This window comes from Erythrolamprus reginae, chromosome 3, assembly GCF_031021105.1.
Source record: "Erythrolamprus reginae isolate rEryReg1 chromosome 3, rEryReg1.hap1, whole genome shotgun sequence".
Classification (NCBI taxonomy): Eukaryota; Metazoa; Chordata; class Lepidosauria; order Squamata; family Dipsadidae; genus Erythrolamprus; species Erythrolamprus reginae.
In genome coordinates this window covers 213,411,392-213,431,815 of record NC_091952.1, presented here as the reverse complement: position 1 = coordinate 213,431,815, position 20,424 = coordinate 213,411,392, and the positions used below count along the sequence as shown (strand labels likewise).

Genomic DNA, 20,424 nt, shown 5'->3' with positions numbered 1-20,424 from the left:
ACTACAAAATCCCCATTCCGTCTCCAATCTTGGGGGAAGGATGTGGCAAATTTTTTATATCTTTGTATACTGTTATATATCTTTGTATATATAAAGTTATATTTGTCACATGTTTTTTTTGCTGAATTTGAAAATTAAGGGAGACTAGGAAAGATCTATTTCGGCCTTATTTTGGCCTCATCAGCTAGCCATACCCACCGGGACTTGAACCTGCAACATTTGCCTTGTATTATCCTCTAGGCTACAGTATCCAATCCCTTCAGCTCTGCACCAGGGAAGGGTTACATATTTTTCTGTCGAATCACCCTGGTGTATTGAAGGAACATCACAGCTCCTTATTTGCCTCTTGGCCCAACCCAGGACCATTTCCAAGGCAGTTAATTTTATTGATAGCTGACAATTCTATCTGTATGTGACACATGTTTTTTTGCTAAATTTGAAAATTAAGGGAGACTAGGATAGATCTATTCCGGCCTTATTTTGGCCTCATCGGCTAGCTATACCCACCGGGACTTGAACCTGCAACCTTTGCCTTGTAAGTTATATTTTTGTATACTACCAATACATACTTGACTAAATAAATGAATGAGAAGAAAGAAAGAAAGAAAGAAAGAAAGAAAGAAAGAAAGAAAGAAAGAAAGAAAGAAAGAAAGAATTTTCATTCCCTCCCCACTCTGGGGCCATTCAGGGGTGATATTTGCCAGTTCTCCAAACTACTCAAAATTTCCACTACCGGTTCTCTAGAACCTGTCAGAACCTGCTGGATTTCACAACTGTATTTCGGCATCTGTACTTAACAATATTTACATAGGCATTAAATTTGGCATCATCCAAGCTCCTGCTTCATCTGAGGATCATATAATTTTGAGGTTATTACCATTAAAAACAAATGGATGTTATAAAATAAAACACAGCTTTCCGCTTCATAATTGTTATAACAAAGCTATAGTATGGGGTTGCAAGCCACACTTTTTTTTCTTCTTTTCTTTGCATGGGTGCCCACTGTGATCGCCCCTCCCTTCCTTTAAAAAAAGGTGAAATTGAGTTGGGAAGGTAAAGATTCTGAGAAGCTGTGATTATGATGATGCAGTGAAAAGTAGGGGGATATGCAGTAGGGCAGTGTTTCCCAACCTTGGCAACTTGAAGATATTTGGACTTCAACTCCCAGAATTCCCCAGCCAGCGTTCACTGGCTAGGGAATTCTGGGAGTTGAAGTCCAAATATCTTCAAGTTGCCAAGGTTGGGAAACACTGCAGTAGGGGATACAAGTCAAAAAGTCAAGATGGCAAGCAGCAAAAATGTGATCGAAGCCCTGTTCCTTTGTAAGTGTAGTGCACAGTTGTTACTCATGTAAAAAAAGAAAAACTAGAATGTAAAATCCCATAGTTGCACTTGCAGCTATCTTCACGACTGTTTTGATACGTAAGCATATACATGAACCACAGTTTACTTCGTGGCAAATCAGATTTATGTGACTGGTCAAATTGTGAATGTGCCAGTATGTATTAGGCTCTCAAAATTCCTGGTGTTCAGTGGCACAACCCATCCACCCCTATCTTCTCCACTTTGGCTTACTCTTGTTAGTTCATGACTAAAATCCAGCCCAGGAAATGAGAGGTAATCTTTATAGCAGTGCAATGTCAGTTAACAATTGAAACATTGCTCTCTCAGTTCATCTCTAATGTAAAAGGGTTGAAATCTTTGTAATATACCTTACAATTTTGCCTTACCTAGTTTTGATTGGGGTTTTTTTCCAATTGTTCTCACTATAATACCTGTTGAAATGTTCAGAACTTCAAAATGTGATATTATTTCATAGTCTTATAGTTCCTTACTTTTTATCATGTGCATTTCACATATTGCCTTTATTTTCTTACCCATTATCCAATAATGCGTCAGTGGATGGGACTTGCTCATTTGGAAGTGAAAAACAAATCCAAGGAATAAGACATAGTAGCAAACACTATTTCAGATATGTATTTATTTCTTGTGGAGAAGTAGTACATTTTTCTGTGAAAGTCTCTGGGCCAATATGAACAGCTTGGCTCCCATTAAGGTTATCAGTTTTTCACCTGGTAGAATAAAAGAAATAATAACTACAGGAAGTCCTCAATTTAGAATTACAATTATGACTGGAACTTTTTTCTATGACTGTTAAATAAGCCACTGGTTGTTAAATGAATCATGTGGTCATTAAGAATATCCAACTCTCCCCGTTGAATTTACTCATTGGAAGTCAGCTGGGAAGATGAATGAATGACAGACATGTGAGCCCAGGATAAATATATGTTGGTTACCAAGTGCCCCAGTTTTGATTCTGTGACCATGGAGACCCTGTAACATTTGTTGAGTATGAAGTCATAAGTCAATTTTTTCAATGCTAACATAGATTCAAACGATTATTAAACTAATAGTTGTAAGTCAAAGACCACATGTATGATGTCACGCTGAATATTGACAGCCCCAGAGACATTCAGTAATTAAATAGTTAACTGTGTTTTATTAAGATCCTCCTATTATGATGTAATATCCTGCCACATCATCTCACCTCATATCCTTCTTCATATTCTGTTGTTTTATTCGCCATTCCTATTCTAGCCTCCATCATGTGAAGACATGTTTATTACTTTGTCCCTCGTGACATATTTGTTTTGTACTTTTATAATAAAAAGAAATCTTGCTTTGAAAACAAATGACTGGGTTCTCAGTCCATCACCTCCGCGGTGGGTTAGTGTTCAAACGGACATTAATCACTCACATCGTGACATATGATACTCTAGATCAGTGATGGCGAACCTTTTTTCCTTGAGTGCCGAAAGAGTGTGCGCGCATGCTATCGCACATGTGTGAGCGCCCACACTCAAAATCCAATGCCTGGGGAGGGTGAAAATAGGTTTCCCCCCCCCCCCCCGAGACCTTCTGAAGGTCAGAAATGGTCTGTTTCTCAACTACTGGTGGGCCCAGTAGACTTGTGTTTTGCCCTCCCCAGACTCCAAAGACTTCCCTAGAGCCGGGGGGAGTGAAAACACACTCCCCCATCCCCCCCAGAAGTTGTCTGGGAGCCAAAAACTCCCAGGGCCTCTGTGTGAGCCAAAAATCAACTGGCCAGCGCATTGGAGCTGAGCTAGGGCAATGGTTTGTGTGCCAGCACACATGGCTGTGCGTGCCACCTGTGGTACCCATGCCACAAGTTTGCCATCACTGCTCTAGAAAAACCTTGCAACTTGCTGCTTTTGCATCCAGGATGTAGATACCATTGGAAAAATTTTGAGTTCTCATAGTCAGCAAGTAAAATATAATTTGTTTTTTCTTTCAGATTCTGGGAAGAAGGGAAGATTCTCATTTTTGATGATTCTTTTGAACATGAAGTGTGGCAGGATGCTAATGCTTATCGGCTGATATTCATTGTGGATGTCTGGCACCCAGAGTTAACCGCACAACAGCGACGCACCCTACCAGCTATTTAAGTCATCTTGAAGTTTTTTCTCTTTTGAGCTTCACCCCGTGTGCTGAGAAGTACAACAAAAATTAAATGCAACTGTATCAAGAATGCGTAAGGACTTTAAAGCATCCTGTCTGTGTACCGCCTCATTACAGCACTGATATGAATGCTCTGTATTCATGCTGCAAGTTGGAATTCTATGCTTTTATCAGCCAAAGAACATCCTATGCTACATTTTGAAAGAAAATTTGTGCCAGACCTTTTTGATATATATATTTGGAACTCCATGACGTAAAAGCCACCTTCAAAAGCCTGAATGTAATCATAGGAATGGAGATTTCCAGACTGTACAACTTCTGATCATTATGAGAAGTTTATTCAGAAGCAGTATTTAGTGGATTGTGTCCTCAAGAACTACATCCACCTCTCCCGTGGTAAAAGCAATCATGAGCTCTTATAGAACAATATGAAAATGTATTATTGTTACCTTTTATAATTCTACATTGGTTTCTTCCAGTGGATTTATAGGGTGACCTGTAGATAAGAGGAACAGGTGGTTTTGTATCTTATTTTTGATAGATAAGGGCATTTTTTCATCAGATACAGTATGTATGGATACTTTTTACTTTTCTATTTGAACCACTTTCTTTTTCAACTTTTCTTTTAGTTCCTTTTTTATATTAATTTAGAAACAATGAAGCCTTACGAAGAGCAGTAATCTATTTTACTGAAGGTGGCCTTTTCTTCCAAGTCAAAGGTTGAGTAAACATTTCCTTTGTCCAATTCAAGGGCAAATTTTACCCAATTTTGTGTTTGTTTCTAATTTTTTTAATAACATAACATCTTTTAAGCGTAGATGAAGTACATAGAGGCTTTGGGCTGCAATTTTTTCACCAATTTTTTGATGCAGGTTTTTTTAAAAAGAAACGTTCATAATCTAAAGCCTGGTTAAGAAATAATTGATAACTGATGCTGGTTTGTAACATTGTTGTTCTCAATTACAGCCAATCTCATATCCTACATGAAACTAAGACAGAAAAAGTAATATAATTATGGTTCTGTGTTGTTTGTTGTTTTTCCCATTAATGAGCAATCATGAAAATTTTTCAATGATTCATTTTCATTCAACCTATCTGTGCCAACCTTTGAATCTGTCCTCTCTTTTTGACTATTGAAGCCACTATATAACTTTACATTCATCTCTGATGATGCAATAAGCAAGACTGACATTTGCATAGCTGTTTCAAATCCACTAAGACTAGTTATAAGCAATTAATTGATCATTGTCAAAAGGTACAGGATTGGTGTTATTTTATGCAGAGAAATGTGCTAAGGTACACATTCCAAATGTAGATCTGCAAAATCCAACAGGTGCACCTGGAAATAATTTGTGGTCATAATTCGTGCAAAATACAACATTTCATAGAGGGAATAATCTCTTAATATGGCATGATTGTTGTTTGTTCTTTGCTGTGACAAAAGTTGTGAAACTGAGGGTTGGAAACATCTTAAGGAGTACCAGTGTTGAAATAATATATATTGTCTGAGGCTTGATATTTATGCTCAGACTTTTTAATACTGAAAATTGTATAAATATATTTTCCAGATGCCTCTTTTTCTTATCACAGCCACAAGGACTGTGTAAACTGCCTACAATTCTTTTTATTTTTAATTATTTATCTTATAGAAAATTATGTTGTTTGGCTTCTCTCAGAAATATAGTAGAGTCTCAATTATCTCTCCTTCAGTCATCCGACATTCCAGATTATCCAATGTCACGGCTGCTTGGGGGCATCGCTGTAGGCATTTCCTTGTCCCCAGACACGCACCCAAATATGGCAGCCGCGACGGGGAAGGCAATCAACGGAAAAGCAGAAAAGGATCACTGATTTCTTTAAATTTTGAGAGTACTGAACTGTTTATACATTACAATGTTGTTAACGTAACATTACTTCAATACATTTGCAATTCATAGTGATTTCAAGACCCTCCAGATTATCCGACATTTTCAGTTAAACAACTATCAGTCCGCCTGATAATCGAGATTCTACTGTATTCTTGAGTCTTTGGTATCTCTGCCAAATAAATAATATATCTTTGTAACTTGCTCATCTAGTAGCAGCCCCTCTGTAGTGTACCTATTTCTTTTGGATTCCTGTAAAAATATACAAGTTACAGAATTTCAATATTATTTTTTAATTATTTTAATCTTCCATAATCGATTTTTGGGGAAGGTATATATAGAATGCAAATAGCTAACTATACCCAGTCTACTGATTAAAGGTTGGAACACCATTTTAGTATGATTTTATTGCTGCTATAAAAAAAAATGGGCCAAAAATAAATGATGGACCAGAGGAAGAGGGAAAGGTGCCCCTCATGAATATGCAGGACTGATTTCAGAGATTATGCAAAATCAAGCAACTGTATGTGTCCTTCGCATTAAAAAAGATAGACACCCATTTACATTTTTATTTCAAATAAACCATTTTATGTAGTACAAGTTGCAAGTTTCTATCCTTGCTTGTTGATTATTACGAAGAGTCTTTATAGGAAGGAATATCTACAGTTCAGCATAGAATTGTAGAGTTCTTGGCATTCTCTCAGCTTGGTTATTTTGCAGCTAAATAACATCATCAGTATGGTTCATCTGTAAGCAAACAATCAAACTCAGAGAGTACCAAAGACTCCGTATTTATTTCATGTAGAACCTTAATCAAAATAAAATTATTAATTTAATTCCTGGGGAGGGGGGTTTCTCATACACACTATCATTTTAGGATGATATCTCAAAATTTAAGAATGCTTGTGGAACGGCATTCTGTGCCTTAAATTGAAGAGCTTTCAAAACTAGTATATGACTGCCTGTGTATGTGAATAGGTATATGGGCATAAGAGAGAAATGTCCTAGAGCTACACAGTGTTTCCTCGATTTTTACGGGGGATGCGTTCCGAGATTGCCCGCAAAAGTTGAATTTCCGTGAAGTAGAGATTCTCCCTTTCTTTCTTTCTTTCTTTCCTTCCCTCCTCCCTCTCCTTCCTTCATTCCTGGTTTTACTTACCCCCATAACCCACAGGGACAACGGGGAGGCAAGCAGGGGGCTTTGCTGTGCTTGAGGCAGCGGTGGGCATCAGTAAGGCTCGGCTTCAATTGAAGCATACCAACTCTCTGAGAATTAAAGGGGTGGGATCGGAAGGCTGGGGCGGAAACGGAGCTTTTATTTAAAGAAGCAGGAAGGCTGAGGTGGAGGGGAGGAGGAGAGTTAAAACACACAGTATTGTACATCAAGCAGCCCCAGAAAACCCTTGGTCTGCAAAAAAACCACGGAGTATTTTTTTAATAATATTTTTTGAAAAACCATGGTAAAGACTTTTCGAGAAGTTCGGGCCCACGAAAATCAAGGGAACACTGTATATCCCTTAAAGAGGAGCTCTGGACCTTATTTTTATGCCACCCTTCTCCTTAGACTCATGTTAACAATAGTACTTTTTAACAGAGCCAGCATATTGCCCCCACAATCCGAATCCTTATGAAAAACAAGACCATCATCTCTATCAGATTAATTGATTCAGAGCCTCCCCCCCCCCCCCAGGATTCCACATGAACTATTGCCTTAAAGCAGTAGCTGCACCATTTCTAATTCTTAATTTTACCATCCTAACTCATGCACCACATTCTGTTTCAGTATCAAATCTGAGTTTTGGCTCACATTAATGAAGTACGGTTTCCTTGAACTGCTGCTAGCAACCCTTAACTGAAAAGTATATTGCACAGGGTATACATGTTTCAGTTTTGACTTTTTTTCATTTTAAAGTTATTATACTCCTCTGTGTAAGAAACATATTAAAGTGATGCACTGTAGAACTGCAGACTTAAAGCTTATTCATCCTCAACTTTAGTAATACCAAGATTCTTTAGGAAAGATGCTCCTGTGATATTTTCAAATTATATTATAATCTCCACACAAGCTTATTTACTTCACAATTTCAGCATTTATTAGCTAAGTTGAAATAGCTAACTTGAATGTCTATATAAAACACACCAATAAGATGTTTGACTTTTGTTTCTTTGTTTTAGCCACCATAAACATTAAAATCTTATGCCCAACCATTTTTGTCCACCACAGGCATAATTGATTGGTATAATAACCTTCTTGGTATTATTGAATGGGTACATAAATTTACACAGTTAACTATCAAACATGATCAATAGCAATAAATTTAACCCACGTGGCACAGAAAAAAGTAAGTGACAGCTGAAAGAAGTGGATGTAATTGATTAGTGTGAAAAACTGTCTGAAGGCAAGAAACATTCATGAGAGTGGGAAATGGTAAGTGAAAAAAGAACAAGTGCCAAACATTGTGAAAATAAATTGCACAGGTTTTTAAATAAGTTTTTAATGTTTGTTGAAGCCTTTTTTCAAAATTTACAATGCATTTGGTCGTTGTTTTTGGAGGATATGAAATCCTGTTGAAACATAAGTGCAGCACATTTTCCCTAAACCGTACATTGATTAAAAACTCACTTGCTAAAAACAGTTTTCATTGTTGGTTTCATGGCAAAAAACCAAAAAAACAAATTGATTTTTGACCAGGACAAACTGTGGTCCAGAGTAAGCTTCCTTTATGAATGGAGACCCTGTATTTCATTTAGAGGAAAGGACTGATTGAGCGTTACTGGTTTCATAGAAGAAAGAAAGTCATATTCAGCTCTGGGACAATAGTAATGTTAATGAAAGTATATTATCTCTGTAGAAAAATGTACAAGCAATATTTTAGCACTATATGTTAAACAGTTCCTAAAAGTTCAAGTCCCCACTAAAGATGCTTGATAGCAACATACAATTTGATTCATCATATATGGCCACTGCTTAAAAACATCACTGCTTCAAAGCACCACCTAGGAGTTGCATTGCTCTCCTTGGTCTCTAGAATATGGTTTAAATGTTCTCTGATTAAATATTGCTAAATACTGCTATGTCATATTGTGATATGCAACTAAAGTGCTTACTGTATTTGAAGAAATAAAATGACAATAAAAATAATGTTGATATAACTGATTTGTTTTTTAAAAAGTGTTTTCATTTCTTTATAGGAATTAAATGTGGCGCAAAACAGAACAAAGTCTAGCATAGAAATCTGTTCTTTGGCTTTTGATCTCTGGATATTTTATGATTCGTTTCACTTTTCTTTCTAATGGTAGTACAGTGTTCCCTCGCTTTTCGCGGGGGATGCATTCCAAGACCGCCCGCGAAAGTTGAATTTCCGCGAAGTAGAGATGCGGAAGTAAGTACACTATTTTTGGCTATGAACAGTATCACAAGCCTACCCTTAACACATTAAACCCCTAAATTGCAATTTTCCATTCCCTTAGCAACCATTCAGATTATTTATTATATAAATTCAGATTTATTATTTAATAAATATTATGTTTATTTATTAAAGTTTATTAAAAAAAATATTTATTAAAGGCAGATGAAAGTTTGGCGATGACATATGACATCATTGGGTGAGAAAAAACATGGTATATGGAAAACCCCCACAAAGTATTTTTTAATTAATATTTTTGAAAAACCGTGCTATAGACTTTCCGCAAAGTTCGAACCCGCAAAAATCGAGGGAACACTGTATATTCAATAACTGATCCCAAGCTTTTTCTTTCTGTTATAAATGTAACCTAATTTTCAATCAATCAAACCTGACTTGGCTATATCTTTAACTGATTGCAGGAGAAAATATACTTAAGGGAATTCTGCTGAGCTCAATTGACCTAAACAAGAAATCCTCAATTGGAATATTAATCTCCCAAGACATTCAAGACATTGCTTGTGTTTGCATGTATTTCACACATGCTAACTTTCTCAGCTGGGTGCCCTCCAAAAAGATTAGATTACAATTTCTATTATGCCTAGTAAACATGATCGATATCATGCTGCTGGTGATGATGGGAGATAATTAGGAGAAACTTTGGACTTCTGTGCTGCAAACCAAGGTTGGCTTCTTACTGTAATATTTAAACTCAAGACATTTTTAAAGTGGCTGTGTAAATACGTATGTATGTGTATATGCACAGGCATGCATGCCTTCTAATTTTTATTTAAACAAAACTGTAAATCTCTACCTAAACAATATGAGAGAACTTCAATGGATCAATCTTTCAGTGACAGATCACTGAAAGCAATCTGTGTTTCAGACATTATTAATATAATGCACTCTTATAAAAAAATCATTTTACAATCAGACTTGTTCACTTATTATTCTGGGCCACAAGGAATATTTTACCTCTGGCTTTGGACACAGACACATGGCTGGTGATAATCATTACTTGCTCCACAAATATGGAGTGCTTGGGGTTTTTTTAAGCTGAATGCAGATTAATGTGTATTAAACCTGTCATTTGCTTCAAATGGATTGTGGAGCACTGAAGTCTGCAGATACAGCTGTATTTTGCAGGGATTTCAGTTTCAGTCTAGAGCTAGTAGAGGCTGGGTGTTCTCATTCACATTCTGTTCTTCATGCTTTAATATTCCGGGTTCCACCACAGATTGTGACCTGAAAAAAGCAGAATGGTAAATATTGTTTAGAAATTAAACAGCATGCCTGTTGTTTATTGCTATTGTCTTTTTGGATACAAAATGCATGTAAAAAGAGGTAGGTTGGAAACCAATTTGATTCAGGTACTATTTTTTAAATTTTTTATAAAGGTTTTTATTGAATAGTTTTAAAAAACAAAACAACATTTAAATATAAAATATACATATGTACATATACAGACGTACAGACATAACATGAACATTACATTGCATAATCTAACAAACTATATAACAATTTGTCGTTATTCATTAATCAGTTTCGCGTATTGATGTATCTTTCATTGGTTATGACCTATAAAGCCCTTCATGGCACCGGACTAGATTATCTCCGTGACCGCCTTCTGCTGCACGAATCCCAGCGACCAGTTAGGTCCCACAGAGTGGGCCTTCTCTAGGTCCCGTCAACTAAACAATGTCATTCTTCTGTGGCCCAGCCCTCTGGAACCAACTCCCCTCAGAGATTAGAATAGTCCCCACCCTCCTTGCCTTTCGTAAGCTCCTTAAAATCCACCTCTGCCATCAGGCATGGGGGAACCTAGGTATTCTTTCCCCCTAGGCTTTTACAATTTATGCATGGTATGTTTGTATGTATGATTGGTTTTATAATAAGGGTTTTTACTTGTTTTAGTATTGGATTGTCACATGCTGTTTTTTTATCACTGTTGTTAGCCGTCCCGAGTCCACGGAGAGGGGCGGCATACAAATCCAATCAATAAATAAATAACATAACACTATAACTCTTGTTCCTTTTTTTGTTGATTCAGGTACTATTTTAAGAACTTTAAATCAAGGGTCCCAATCCCTGGTTTGCGGCATGCCAGCAACTGGTTCACACAAACAAGTGATACAACCATCCAAGGAATGCAGGCAGCAGACAAAACCATGCCCCCTCTGGTCCACAGAAAACCTTTCTCCATGGAACTGGTCTCTGATGTACAAAAGACTTTGGACCACTAAATCTAAATCTTTGACCTTAGGACAGTCTTCATTCAGTTTGGGAGAAGTACCATCTCTTTACAATGAGAGCAGGGAAATCCGTTCTATTCAAAGAATTGTTTTAGAATAATGCCAATGGCAGGTGAGAAGTCTGTGTACTGCAGTATTTTGTTATACTGATTTTCAAAAAATGTACAGTATGTCTACAGAGAGGGGTGGCATACAAATGTAATAAATAATAATAATGTAGCAATAACTGAACAATATTCCAAAAAGCTGTGAGATCTACCACACAGATTTGAATTAATGGCAGATTGTGATTCATTCATGTTAAATGCCATTTAATCATTAACTAAATTTAAAAAGTAGAGATTACCGTATTTTTCGGAGTATAAGATGCACCTTTTCCCTCCCTAAAAGAGGCTCAAAATTTAGGTGCATCTTATACTTTGAAGGTTTTTTCAAAGGTTTTTTTACCCCAGCCCTAACTAGGTGCTAACGATATGCCCAGCTCTTATCTTGAAAGTTCTTTCATTGTTACTCTCTGTGAAGAATGTTTTCCAAGCTCTAAGTCTTTGCAGAGTTTTTTTCATTACTCTAACTTGCTCCAAATAACTATCCTTCCTAAGAAACTTCTTTCCTAAGTTCCTAAGCACCTGCTAATGATGTTCCCAGCTCTTACTCCCTTGCAAGCTCTTTCACTCTATTTTACTCTGGGAATAATGTTTTCCAAACCCTGTCTTTGTAGGTTTTTTTATTGTTCTACTTGCTCCGAATGTTTCTTTCCAGCCCTAACCAGGTGCTAACAATGTTCCCAGCTCTTACAGGCTTGCAAGATATTTCATATGAGAGTATATGCACCAAGACAAATTTCTTGTGTATCCAATCACACTTAGCCAATAAAGAATTATATTCTATTGTTACTCTCTGCTAAGAATGTTTTTCAAGTCTTTCCTAAGTCTTTGCAGGGTTTTTTTTCATTGCTCTAACTTGCTCTAAATGTTCATTTCCAGCCCTAATCAGGTGCTAACGATGTTCCCAGCTCTTACCAGCTTGCAAGGTCTTTCATTGTTATTCTCTGTGAATAATGTTTTACAAGTTCTAAGTCTTTGCAGTTTTTTTTTCATTGCTCTACTTGCTCAGAATTGTTCTTTCCAGTCCTAACCAGGTTGTAAGAATGTTCCCAGCTATTACTGGCTTGCAAGCTCTTTCATTGTTACTCTCTCCAAATAAGGTTTTTTTAAAGCCCTAACCAGGGGATAAAATAATGTGCTGAAACTGACCAGACTAAGGTTGCTAGCCAGATGAATATCTGGTAAGCAGATTCTTTTCCCTATTTTCTTCCCCCAAAACTGTTCTGTCTGGGTGCCCCCAGACTTCAACACCAACTGAAAAAAGCACCCAGACACGCTGGTAAACAGCAAAGTCACTTTACCGTATTTTTCGCTCTATAAGACGCACCTGCTGATAAGACGCACCTAGATTTTAGAGGAGGAAAATAGAAAAAAAATATTTTGAGCCAAAAAGGGGAGAGGAAGAGAGGAAGGAGTGAAAGAAGGGAGTGAGGGAGGGAAGAAGGGAGGAAGGAAAAGGAAAGCAAGAAATGGAGGGAGGAAAGGAAGGAGGGAAGGAAAGAAAGAAAGAAAGGGGGAAGGGACAGGAACAGAGGAAGGAAGCAAGGAAACTTATGAAAGGGGAGAGGAAGAGAGGAAGGACTGAAGGGAGGGAGGGAAGAAGGTAGGAAGGAGAAAGAAAAGAAGAAATAGAGGAAGGGAAGGTAAAAGAGAGAAAGAAAAAGAGCAAGAAAGAAAGAAAGAAAGAGAGAAAGAAAGAAAATGAAAGAGAAATAAAAATAGAGAGGGGGAATGAAAGAAATGGAATGAGGGAAGGAAGGAGAGAAAGAAAGCAAGAGAAAGAAAAAAGAATGAAAGAGCAAGAGAGCAAAAGAGAAAAAGAAAGAAGGAAAGAAAGAAAGGCAACTTCAAAGAAAGGCTCACTGAGCATCTCTCACTCTCTCTTTCTATCCCTCTTTCTTTCTTTCTCTTCCTTTCTCTCTCTCCTCTTTCTTTATCTCCTCTCTCCCCCTCCCTCTCTCTTTCTCTCCCCCCTCTCTCCCCCTTTCCCTCTCTCTTTCTCTCTCTCTCTTGCTATCTCTCCCCCCTCTCCCACTCTCTTTCTCCCTCTCCCTCTCTTTCTCTCTCTCCCCCTCTCTCTTTCTCTCTCTCTCCCCCTCTTTCTCTCTCTTCTTCTCACTTTCTCTCTCTTGTTTCCTTTCTGTCTGGGCAGATGGCTGCCTTCTGCCTTGGGGCGCGATTCGCCCCCTCTCCTCCGCCACCGCCTTCTGCCTTGGGGCGCGATCCGCCCCCTCTCCTCCTCCGCCGCTTCCTGCCTTGGGCGAGCAATCCCGGAGTCCGGGACTGTGTGGCTTTGCGCCATGAAGAAGAAACGGCTCCGGCAGCAGGGAAAAGTCGGCCGTTTTCTCTTCATGGCGTAAAGCCACCCTGTCCCGGACTCCCGGAGTGCTCGCCCAAGGCAGGGGGCAGCGGAGGAGGAGAGGGGGCGGATCGCGCCCCAAGGCAGAAGGCGGCGGCGGAGGAGAGGGGGCGGATCGCGCCCCAAGGCAGAAGGCAGCGACGTTGGAGAGGGGGCAGATTGCGCCCCAAGGCAGGAGGAGGCAGCGAAGGAGAGGAGGCAGATCGCGCCCCCAACGCAGGAGGTGGCAGAGGAGGAGAGGAGGCGGATCGGGCGGGCAATAGGGCAGTGTGGAGAAGCCAGGGGCGCATTTGGCCAGAGGCACCGTGGGGAGGCAGGGGCGGCCGCGGCTCCCTTTACTCCTACTGCCACACCTCCACGCCCCTGCCCACCTCCCCGCGGGCTGGCAGGGGGATGGGGAGCGCGCGCCCGTGGAAAAGGGCGCTCGGGTGTATTTGGGGGTGCACGCCTGCTCACGGGCGCAGCTTACGGGGAACGGTGGGCCAGGCAGCAGCTAGCCAGCCAGCCGGCGGGACGGCACTTCCGAATTCGCAGCCTCCCCCCCCCCCCCCTCCCTGCCTGCATCTTCGCTCCATAAGACGAGGCTGATTTTTCATCCTACTTTGGGAGGAAAAAAACTGCGTCTTATGGAGCGAAAAATACGGTATATCTTTGAAAACAAACACAGAGAACAAAAACTGTTCTTACAAACTGGAATGCTATGAGGCTTCACAGAAGAGTCACGATGGCCAGACAATACAACAGGCTTCTTGCTGGCACACACACCACTGTAGATAATAAAACCCACGCCTCCCCCAAGTTTTCAGCCTTCGAGGCCACAAACCAGAATCAGAGATGCCAAGGATCGAAGCAAGGTCACAGAACTCCCAAAAGATAACTCTCCACAATACAGGAAGGGCGGGCCTGCCTTTTCAACCTTTCTGAGGAGAACCACACCCAAACCCAGCTGTTGCCTATTAGGGATGGAAATACCTGGCTAATTGTCCCCTTCGTTGGGATGCCCTTCTCTGCCTCATATCGATGATGGCTTGTGCGTTCTCATCTAAGGATTCCAGGCTACTCGCTGGGGAGAGCTCCCCCCCCGGGGGGTCTCAGGCTGTTCTCCCTCCTCTTCATCCTGTCATTCCTCTTCCCCGTCTGCCTGGTCCTCCTCCTCCTCCTGTTCCTCGTCCTCCCCCTCTGAGCATGGAGCCGGCAGATTTCCAGCCATTCCCTGAGGAGCCTCAGACTGAATCACAACAAAAACTAAGGTGCGTCTTATACTCTGGTGCGTCTTATACTCCTAAAATATGGTATATTCTACCTACCGTAAATAATCACCAGCAGTTGCTTTAACATCACTAACAGGTAAAAATAGCAAAGCTACCATCTTCTCTCTTTTTCAAAACTATTAATAAAAAACTATCTTGGGAATAGTAAATCAATTCCAGCTTGTTGCATATGTTGTTTTCTGTCCAAGGACAAATGATCTCTTCATTGAGAGGAAAGGGGAAAGGCTGCTTTGCTTCTATAACTTTCTAAATTTCAAATTAAGTCTTGTATCATTTGTAATGAATTGAAATTACCTATTGCTTTACCAAAGCTAATGTTCAAGATAAAGATTTGAGCCTGAGACTCACATTCAAATCTTAGCCTCAACTAAGAAAACGGCATGGAATGAAAAGAAAACATTTATATTTCCCATGATTAGTTTGTCCATTATGAGTCAACCAAAGTAGTTTAATATAGGGTCATATTATCATATATGGTGGACACTTATAAGCAAAAAAAATTGGACAAAAATAAAGGTGGTTGGAAAAGATGATAAAACAGCACATTGACAAATATTTTTGTTGGGGATTTTCCCGAAACCTATAGTAAAGGGAATACATATTTAAACATACACATGCTAACTGCAGCTAGAATTATATTTGCACAAAACTGGAAGAGTGAAGAGATACCCACTAATCTAAATGTGATTAGGAAAATATTAGAATGTGCAGAAATGAACAGATTAACACTGGCTATACAGAAGAAAGAACAAACTCAATATCATATGATATCGGAGCTATTTTATGGATAGTTGGAGAACAAAAACAATTTAAAGATAAATGAAGATCAGTGAAATATAGAAAATATGTTAAGACAAAGATGTAAACAATATAATGATTCTTACTGTTTACAGAGATGTAAACAATATGATGAATCTTAAAAACATGACTGTTAAGACTACTGTGTTTAGTTTACTGTATGCTGTATAAACAGGCTGTTTCCGGACAGTGGGCCCAGGAGGTCCGAAAATCAGCTCGCATGCCAAGCAATAGGTGGGACTAGGTGGTCCTAAACTGTTAGACTTTTGAAAGAACTCAAAACCCAGCTCTTCCCTCAATCTTTAGAACTAGAGTGTTAATAAAGCCTGGTTCTGCCCTTATTATTTGATACTTTTTTTGTCTGTATCTTTTACCTGTTTTCTACTCCTTTTAAGTACTTGTTAGCTGCCCATAGTTGTTTGAGCAGTAAGAGAAGTAATATAAGTTTTATAAATGTGCATAATTACAACTTTGAAGTATAACCCTTCTTTTTTTATCTGTAAGCATATAACAACTTTTCTTAAAATACTAAATAAATTAAATTCAGCTTTAAAGTTAGTATCGGTTTAATTTTTAAAAATGTGAAAAACCCCAGTCATCAATTCCCCAGCTTCTTATTTCTGCCTGATTGTTTTATTTCTGTCTTCTTAATAGCCTTATTTGCTACAACCAATGTGTAAAGTACCAGGACCATTCTGCTGAGTTTCCTCCTCTAGTTGAGCGTTGTGCCTTTTAAATTATGACCAATCAGTCAGGTTACTTCACTTGGCTCTCATCTCTAGTCTGTTCCACTTCCATCTAATTTTTTCACCTATACTGTACTACAACTTTCCAATGATTTATTCCTGCTGCAGAAATATTGGAGGAAAGTTCCTTTCCAATCTGTGACTATTGATTTACTTGTCAAGAACATCAGTCTTTTCTTTATCAAGAGAACTTGTCAAGTTTTTAAAATTTCCTTCTGTGTTACAGCTTTGTTTCATTCCAGGTTTTTATTGCTTTGATTATGAGGGTGTCTGAATTTTAGCTATATGATTTCTTATGGGAACTTAGGAAGACAAGGAGGGGAACATCTGTTACCAATCTTCTCAAAGACCAGATAACTATACACTAGATGGCTATAGACCTAAACAACTTTGATAGCCACTGCTAAATATTGCAGAAAAATTGGGGTCTACTATTGATTTATCACACTTGTGTGGCTACAATGAAAGACGTTTGTTTATTGGGTTTCTTTTTACTATTTAAAGAAGGTCAAAATAGGTCAAAACCTATTCTGTGGTATTTGTGATAACTGTGAGTGAGCTACTTCATACATACATTTTTTTCAATCTTAAAAGTTTTCTAGATACATAGTCATGCTTTTGTGTGATGTATAAGGACATAATGATGAGGCAAAGCGGACTGTGATCCGCAAAGGTTTATGACAAAAGACTGTTCATTTCTGCCATATCTCTTCCCAAAGAGTTTATAATCCACATTATAGAGAAAGAGGGGATGAAATTGAGAATTTTTACTGGTTTATTAGGTTTTATTTTATTCAATTTTTTTATTATTTTTCATAAAAAGACAAACAAATACAAACAAACAATGAACATAAAGTGGGGGTGTATTTCCCCCGCTTCTTATGAAAGTATAAATTCAAATATAGAAAAAGAATACATATGTGTTAACTATTATAAAAAAAAAAGAAAAGATTAATAAATTTGGGTTGAAGTTTACAAATCTTAATGTGGGTATTAAGGTTAATATAACATAGTTACCAGAAAGGAAAGATACCTTTAATATAATCCTAATTACTATAATAAAATAGTGTTAAACCTTCAATCTAAACAGTAAGACTAAATTCAACTATTATACTTCAAAAATCTTAATATATTGTTTATACTTATACATACATAGCTATATCATAATCATCAAAAAATCCTTTTAAACTAATATTACTATTGTTATCATCTAGATAAAAACTAATACAGAATAAAGAGAAAGAAAAAACAACCACTAAAGATATATCTTATTTTTTCTTATCTATCCATTTGTAAACGTTATTCCATGTTTCGTAAAATTTAGTATCCTCTTGATCGTTTAATCTTCTTGTCATCATATCCATTTCAGCGCAATCTAATATCTTAGCTATAACCTCTTCTTCCTTGGGGATTTCCTCCCCTTTCCAGTTTTGCGCATATATTATTCTAGCCGCAGTTAATATATGTATGATTAAATAAAAAATTTCTTTCTTATAGATCTGGGTTGTGACACCTAATAAATAAAATTCCGGGGTATTATCTATATCTTGTTTTATTATTTCTTTTAATATTTTTTCAATCATCTTCCAATATAGTTTTGCTTTGCTACATGTCCACCATTGATGATAGTAAGTTCCTATATCCTTCTTACATTTCCAACATATTGGGGATGTTTTAGGAAACATTTTTGCTATCCTATTTGGTGGGAGATGCCATCTATAGAACATTTTGATTTGGTTTTCTTTTAAGGAAACTGATTTAGTCATTTTCCAATTATTAATCCACACTTTCTCCCATGTGTCTATATCTATTTCCTTACCAATATTTCTACACCATCTTATCATAGTATCTTTTAAAGTCAACTCTATATTTTTATGAGCAATAAGTAGTTTATATATTTTCCCTATCATTTTTGTAGAGTTAGTGGTTATTAAGGTAGTTAAAGAATTCTTACTTTTATTAAAAATGTAAAGAGTTTTGTCCTTCTGATATCTAGATCGGATCTGGGCATAGTGCCACCAATCTATTATTATCCCTTCTTCTTGTAGTTCAATTCTAGATTTAAGCTTCATCTGATCATTTAATAGTTCTTTATATCTATGAGTCATTTTCTTGTCCTTTATAGACTTTGGATGCGTTATTGCTTCTAAGGGAGCTAACCAATCTGGGATGCTTAAGAAATGATTCTTCTTTATATCTTTCCATACTTCTAGTAAGTATTTCCTTAATGTATGCCTTTTAAAGTATGAATGGTTTTTGTCCTTATCATACCATAAAAATGCGTGCCATCCAAGCATTAAATCATGTCCTTCTAGTTCAAGTGTTCTTTTATTATCTAAGATTATCCAATCTCTAAGCCATGTTAGTGCGGCGGCCTGATAGTATAATTTCCAATTTGGAAGGCCAAATCCTCCTCTTTCTTTGATATCTTCGAAGCAATTCATTTTTATCCTTGCTTTTTTACCTTGCCATATAAATTTTTTAACTAAGTTGGTTAAAGTTTTTAAAAAGATACCCCCTGGGTTTATTGGTATTGTCTGAAAAAGAAATAAGACCTTGGGTAAAATATTCATCTTAATTGTTGCAATTCTTCCTAAGAAAGATATTTTCAAATTGTTCCAGGTTGCTAAGTCTTTTTTAATTTCTGCTAACAATTTCATATAATTATCATTTTTTAATGTTATTGTTTTCGCTGTTAAATTTATTCCTAAATATTTTACCTTTTTTACAGTCTTTATTCCAGAAATAGTTTCTAATTTAGTTTCTAGTGTTTTGTTCATATTTTTAGTCAAGTAATGTGTTTTGTTTTTGTTTATCTTTAAACCTGCTACGTTTCCATATTGTTCAATGGTTTGTAATAAAGTAGGAACTGTTGTAGTCGGTTCTTCAATTATAAACATTAGATCATCTGCAAAGGCCTGGAGTTTATAGATTTCATCTCCTACGGTTAAACCTTTTATTCTGGGGTCCGCTCTTATTTTAATTAATAAGGTTTCAAGGGTCATAATAAATAACAATGGTGATATAGGACATCCTTGGCGAACTCCCTTATTTATATCAAGTATTGGTAATTGACTGTTATTCAATATTATATTCGTTGTTTGTTTTGAATATATGGTATCTATTAGATTAACAAATTTTGGGCCAAATCTCATTTTATTTAATTGCATTTTTATAAATATCCAATTAACGTTGTCGAAGGCTTTTTGAGCATCCAAAAACATTAAAGATGCCATCTTATCTGGGTGTTGTTCATAGTACTCTAGTATATTTATTACAGTTCTAATATTATTTTTAATTTGTCTCCCTGGAAGAAACCCATTTTGGTCTTGGTGTATTATTCCATTTATAACTCCTTTGAGTCTCTCTGCATAAATGGCAATAAAAATCTTATAGTCTACATTTAATAGTGATATAGGCCTATAATTTTTAATTTTTTCTGGTTCTGTACCCTGTTTATGTATTAAGGTTGTCAGTGATTCTGACCAAGATTTAGGAATTTTTCCGTCAAGTCTACAGGAATTAAAAGTTTCTAACATATGATTTCTTATTGTTTCATTATCTATCTTATACCATTCTGCAGGTATGGCATCTGGGCCTGTGGCCTTGTTGCTTTTCTGTTTTTTAATTGTTATTAGGAGTTCCTCCATTGTTATTGGTCCATCCATGGTAGCCTGTTGATCTTCTGTTATTTGTGGTAAATTTGAAGCCTCTAAATAATTAAAAACTTCATCTTCAATGACATGATCTTTAGCATATAATTCCTTATAAAAATTATACACAATGTCTGCCTTACCTTCTGTATCGAATTTTATTTTACCATCTTTATCTTCTAATTTTTGGATTAATTTTGATTGACTCTGTTTTCTAAGTTTATACGCTAGCCATCTGCCAGGTTTATTTGCATATTCAAAGTATTGTTGCTTTGCTCTTTTAATCTTTTCAGTTAGTTGGTTTTGTTCTATAACTCTAATTTTATGTTTAATTACGTTTATTTCTGTCTTTAGATCTCTATTCTTAGTATGTTGCTGCGATAAGGATTCTAATTGTTTTAATTCGTTTGTTAATTGTAAATACTCTAATTTCTTTTCCTTATTGTATTTTGCTGTATAAGATATTGTTAAACCTCTTATGTACGCTTTAAC

General features: G+C 37.2%; 2 protein-coding genes across 2 annotated transcripts in view; one reads left to right on the top strand and one right to left on the bottom strand.

Annotated features, from left to right (window-relative positions):
* The window catches only part of ASPH (aspartate beta-hydroxylase), a 115,975-nt gene extending 110,030 nt beyond the window's left edge, over positions 1–5,945 (top strand). Inside the window, exon 26 of the mRNA XM_070747812.1 lies at positions 3,317–5,945. Within this exon, the coding sequence (XP_070603913.1) occupies positions 3,317–3,467 (151 nt within the window). The 3' untranslated portion in view covers positions 3,468–5,945. The remainder of the gene's footprint in view (positions 1–3,316) is intronic.
* A 3,961-nt stretch (positions 5,946–9,906) lies between these two features.
* CLVS1 (clavesin 1) overlaps positions 9,907–20,424 on the bottom strand; it is a 55,093-nt gene continuing 44,575 nt past the window's right edge. Inside the window, exon 5 of the mRNA XM_070749173.1 lies at positions 9,907–9,994. Within this exon, the coding sequence (XP_070605274.1) occupies positions 9,907–9,994 (88 nt within the window). The remainder of the gene's footprint in view (positions 9,995–20,424) is intronic.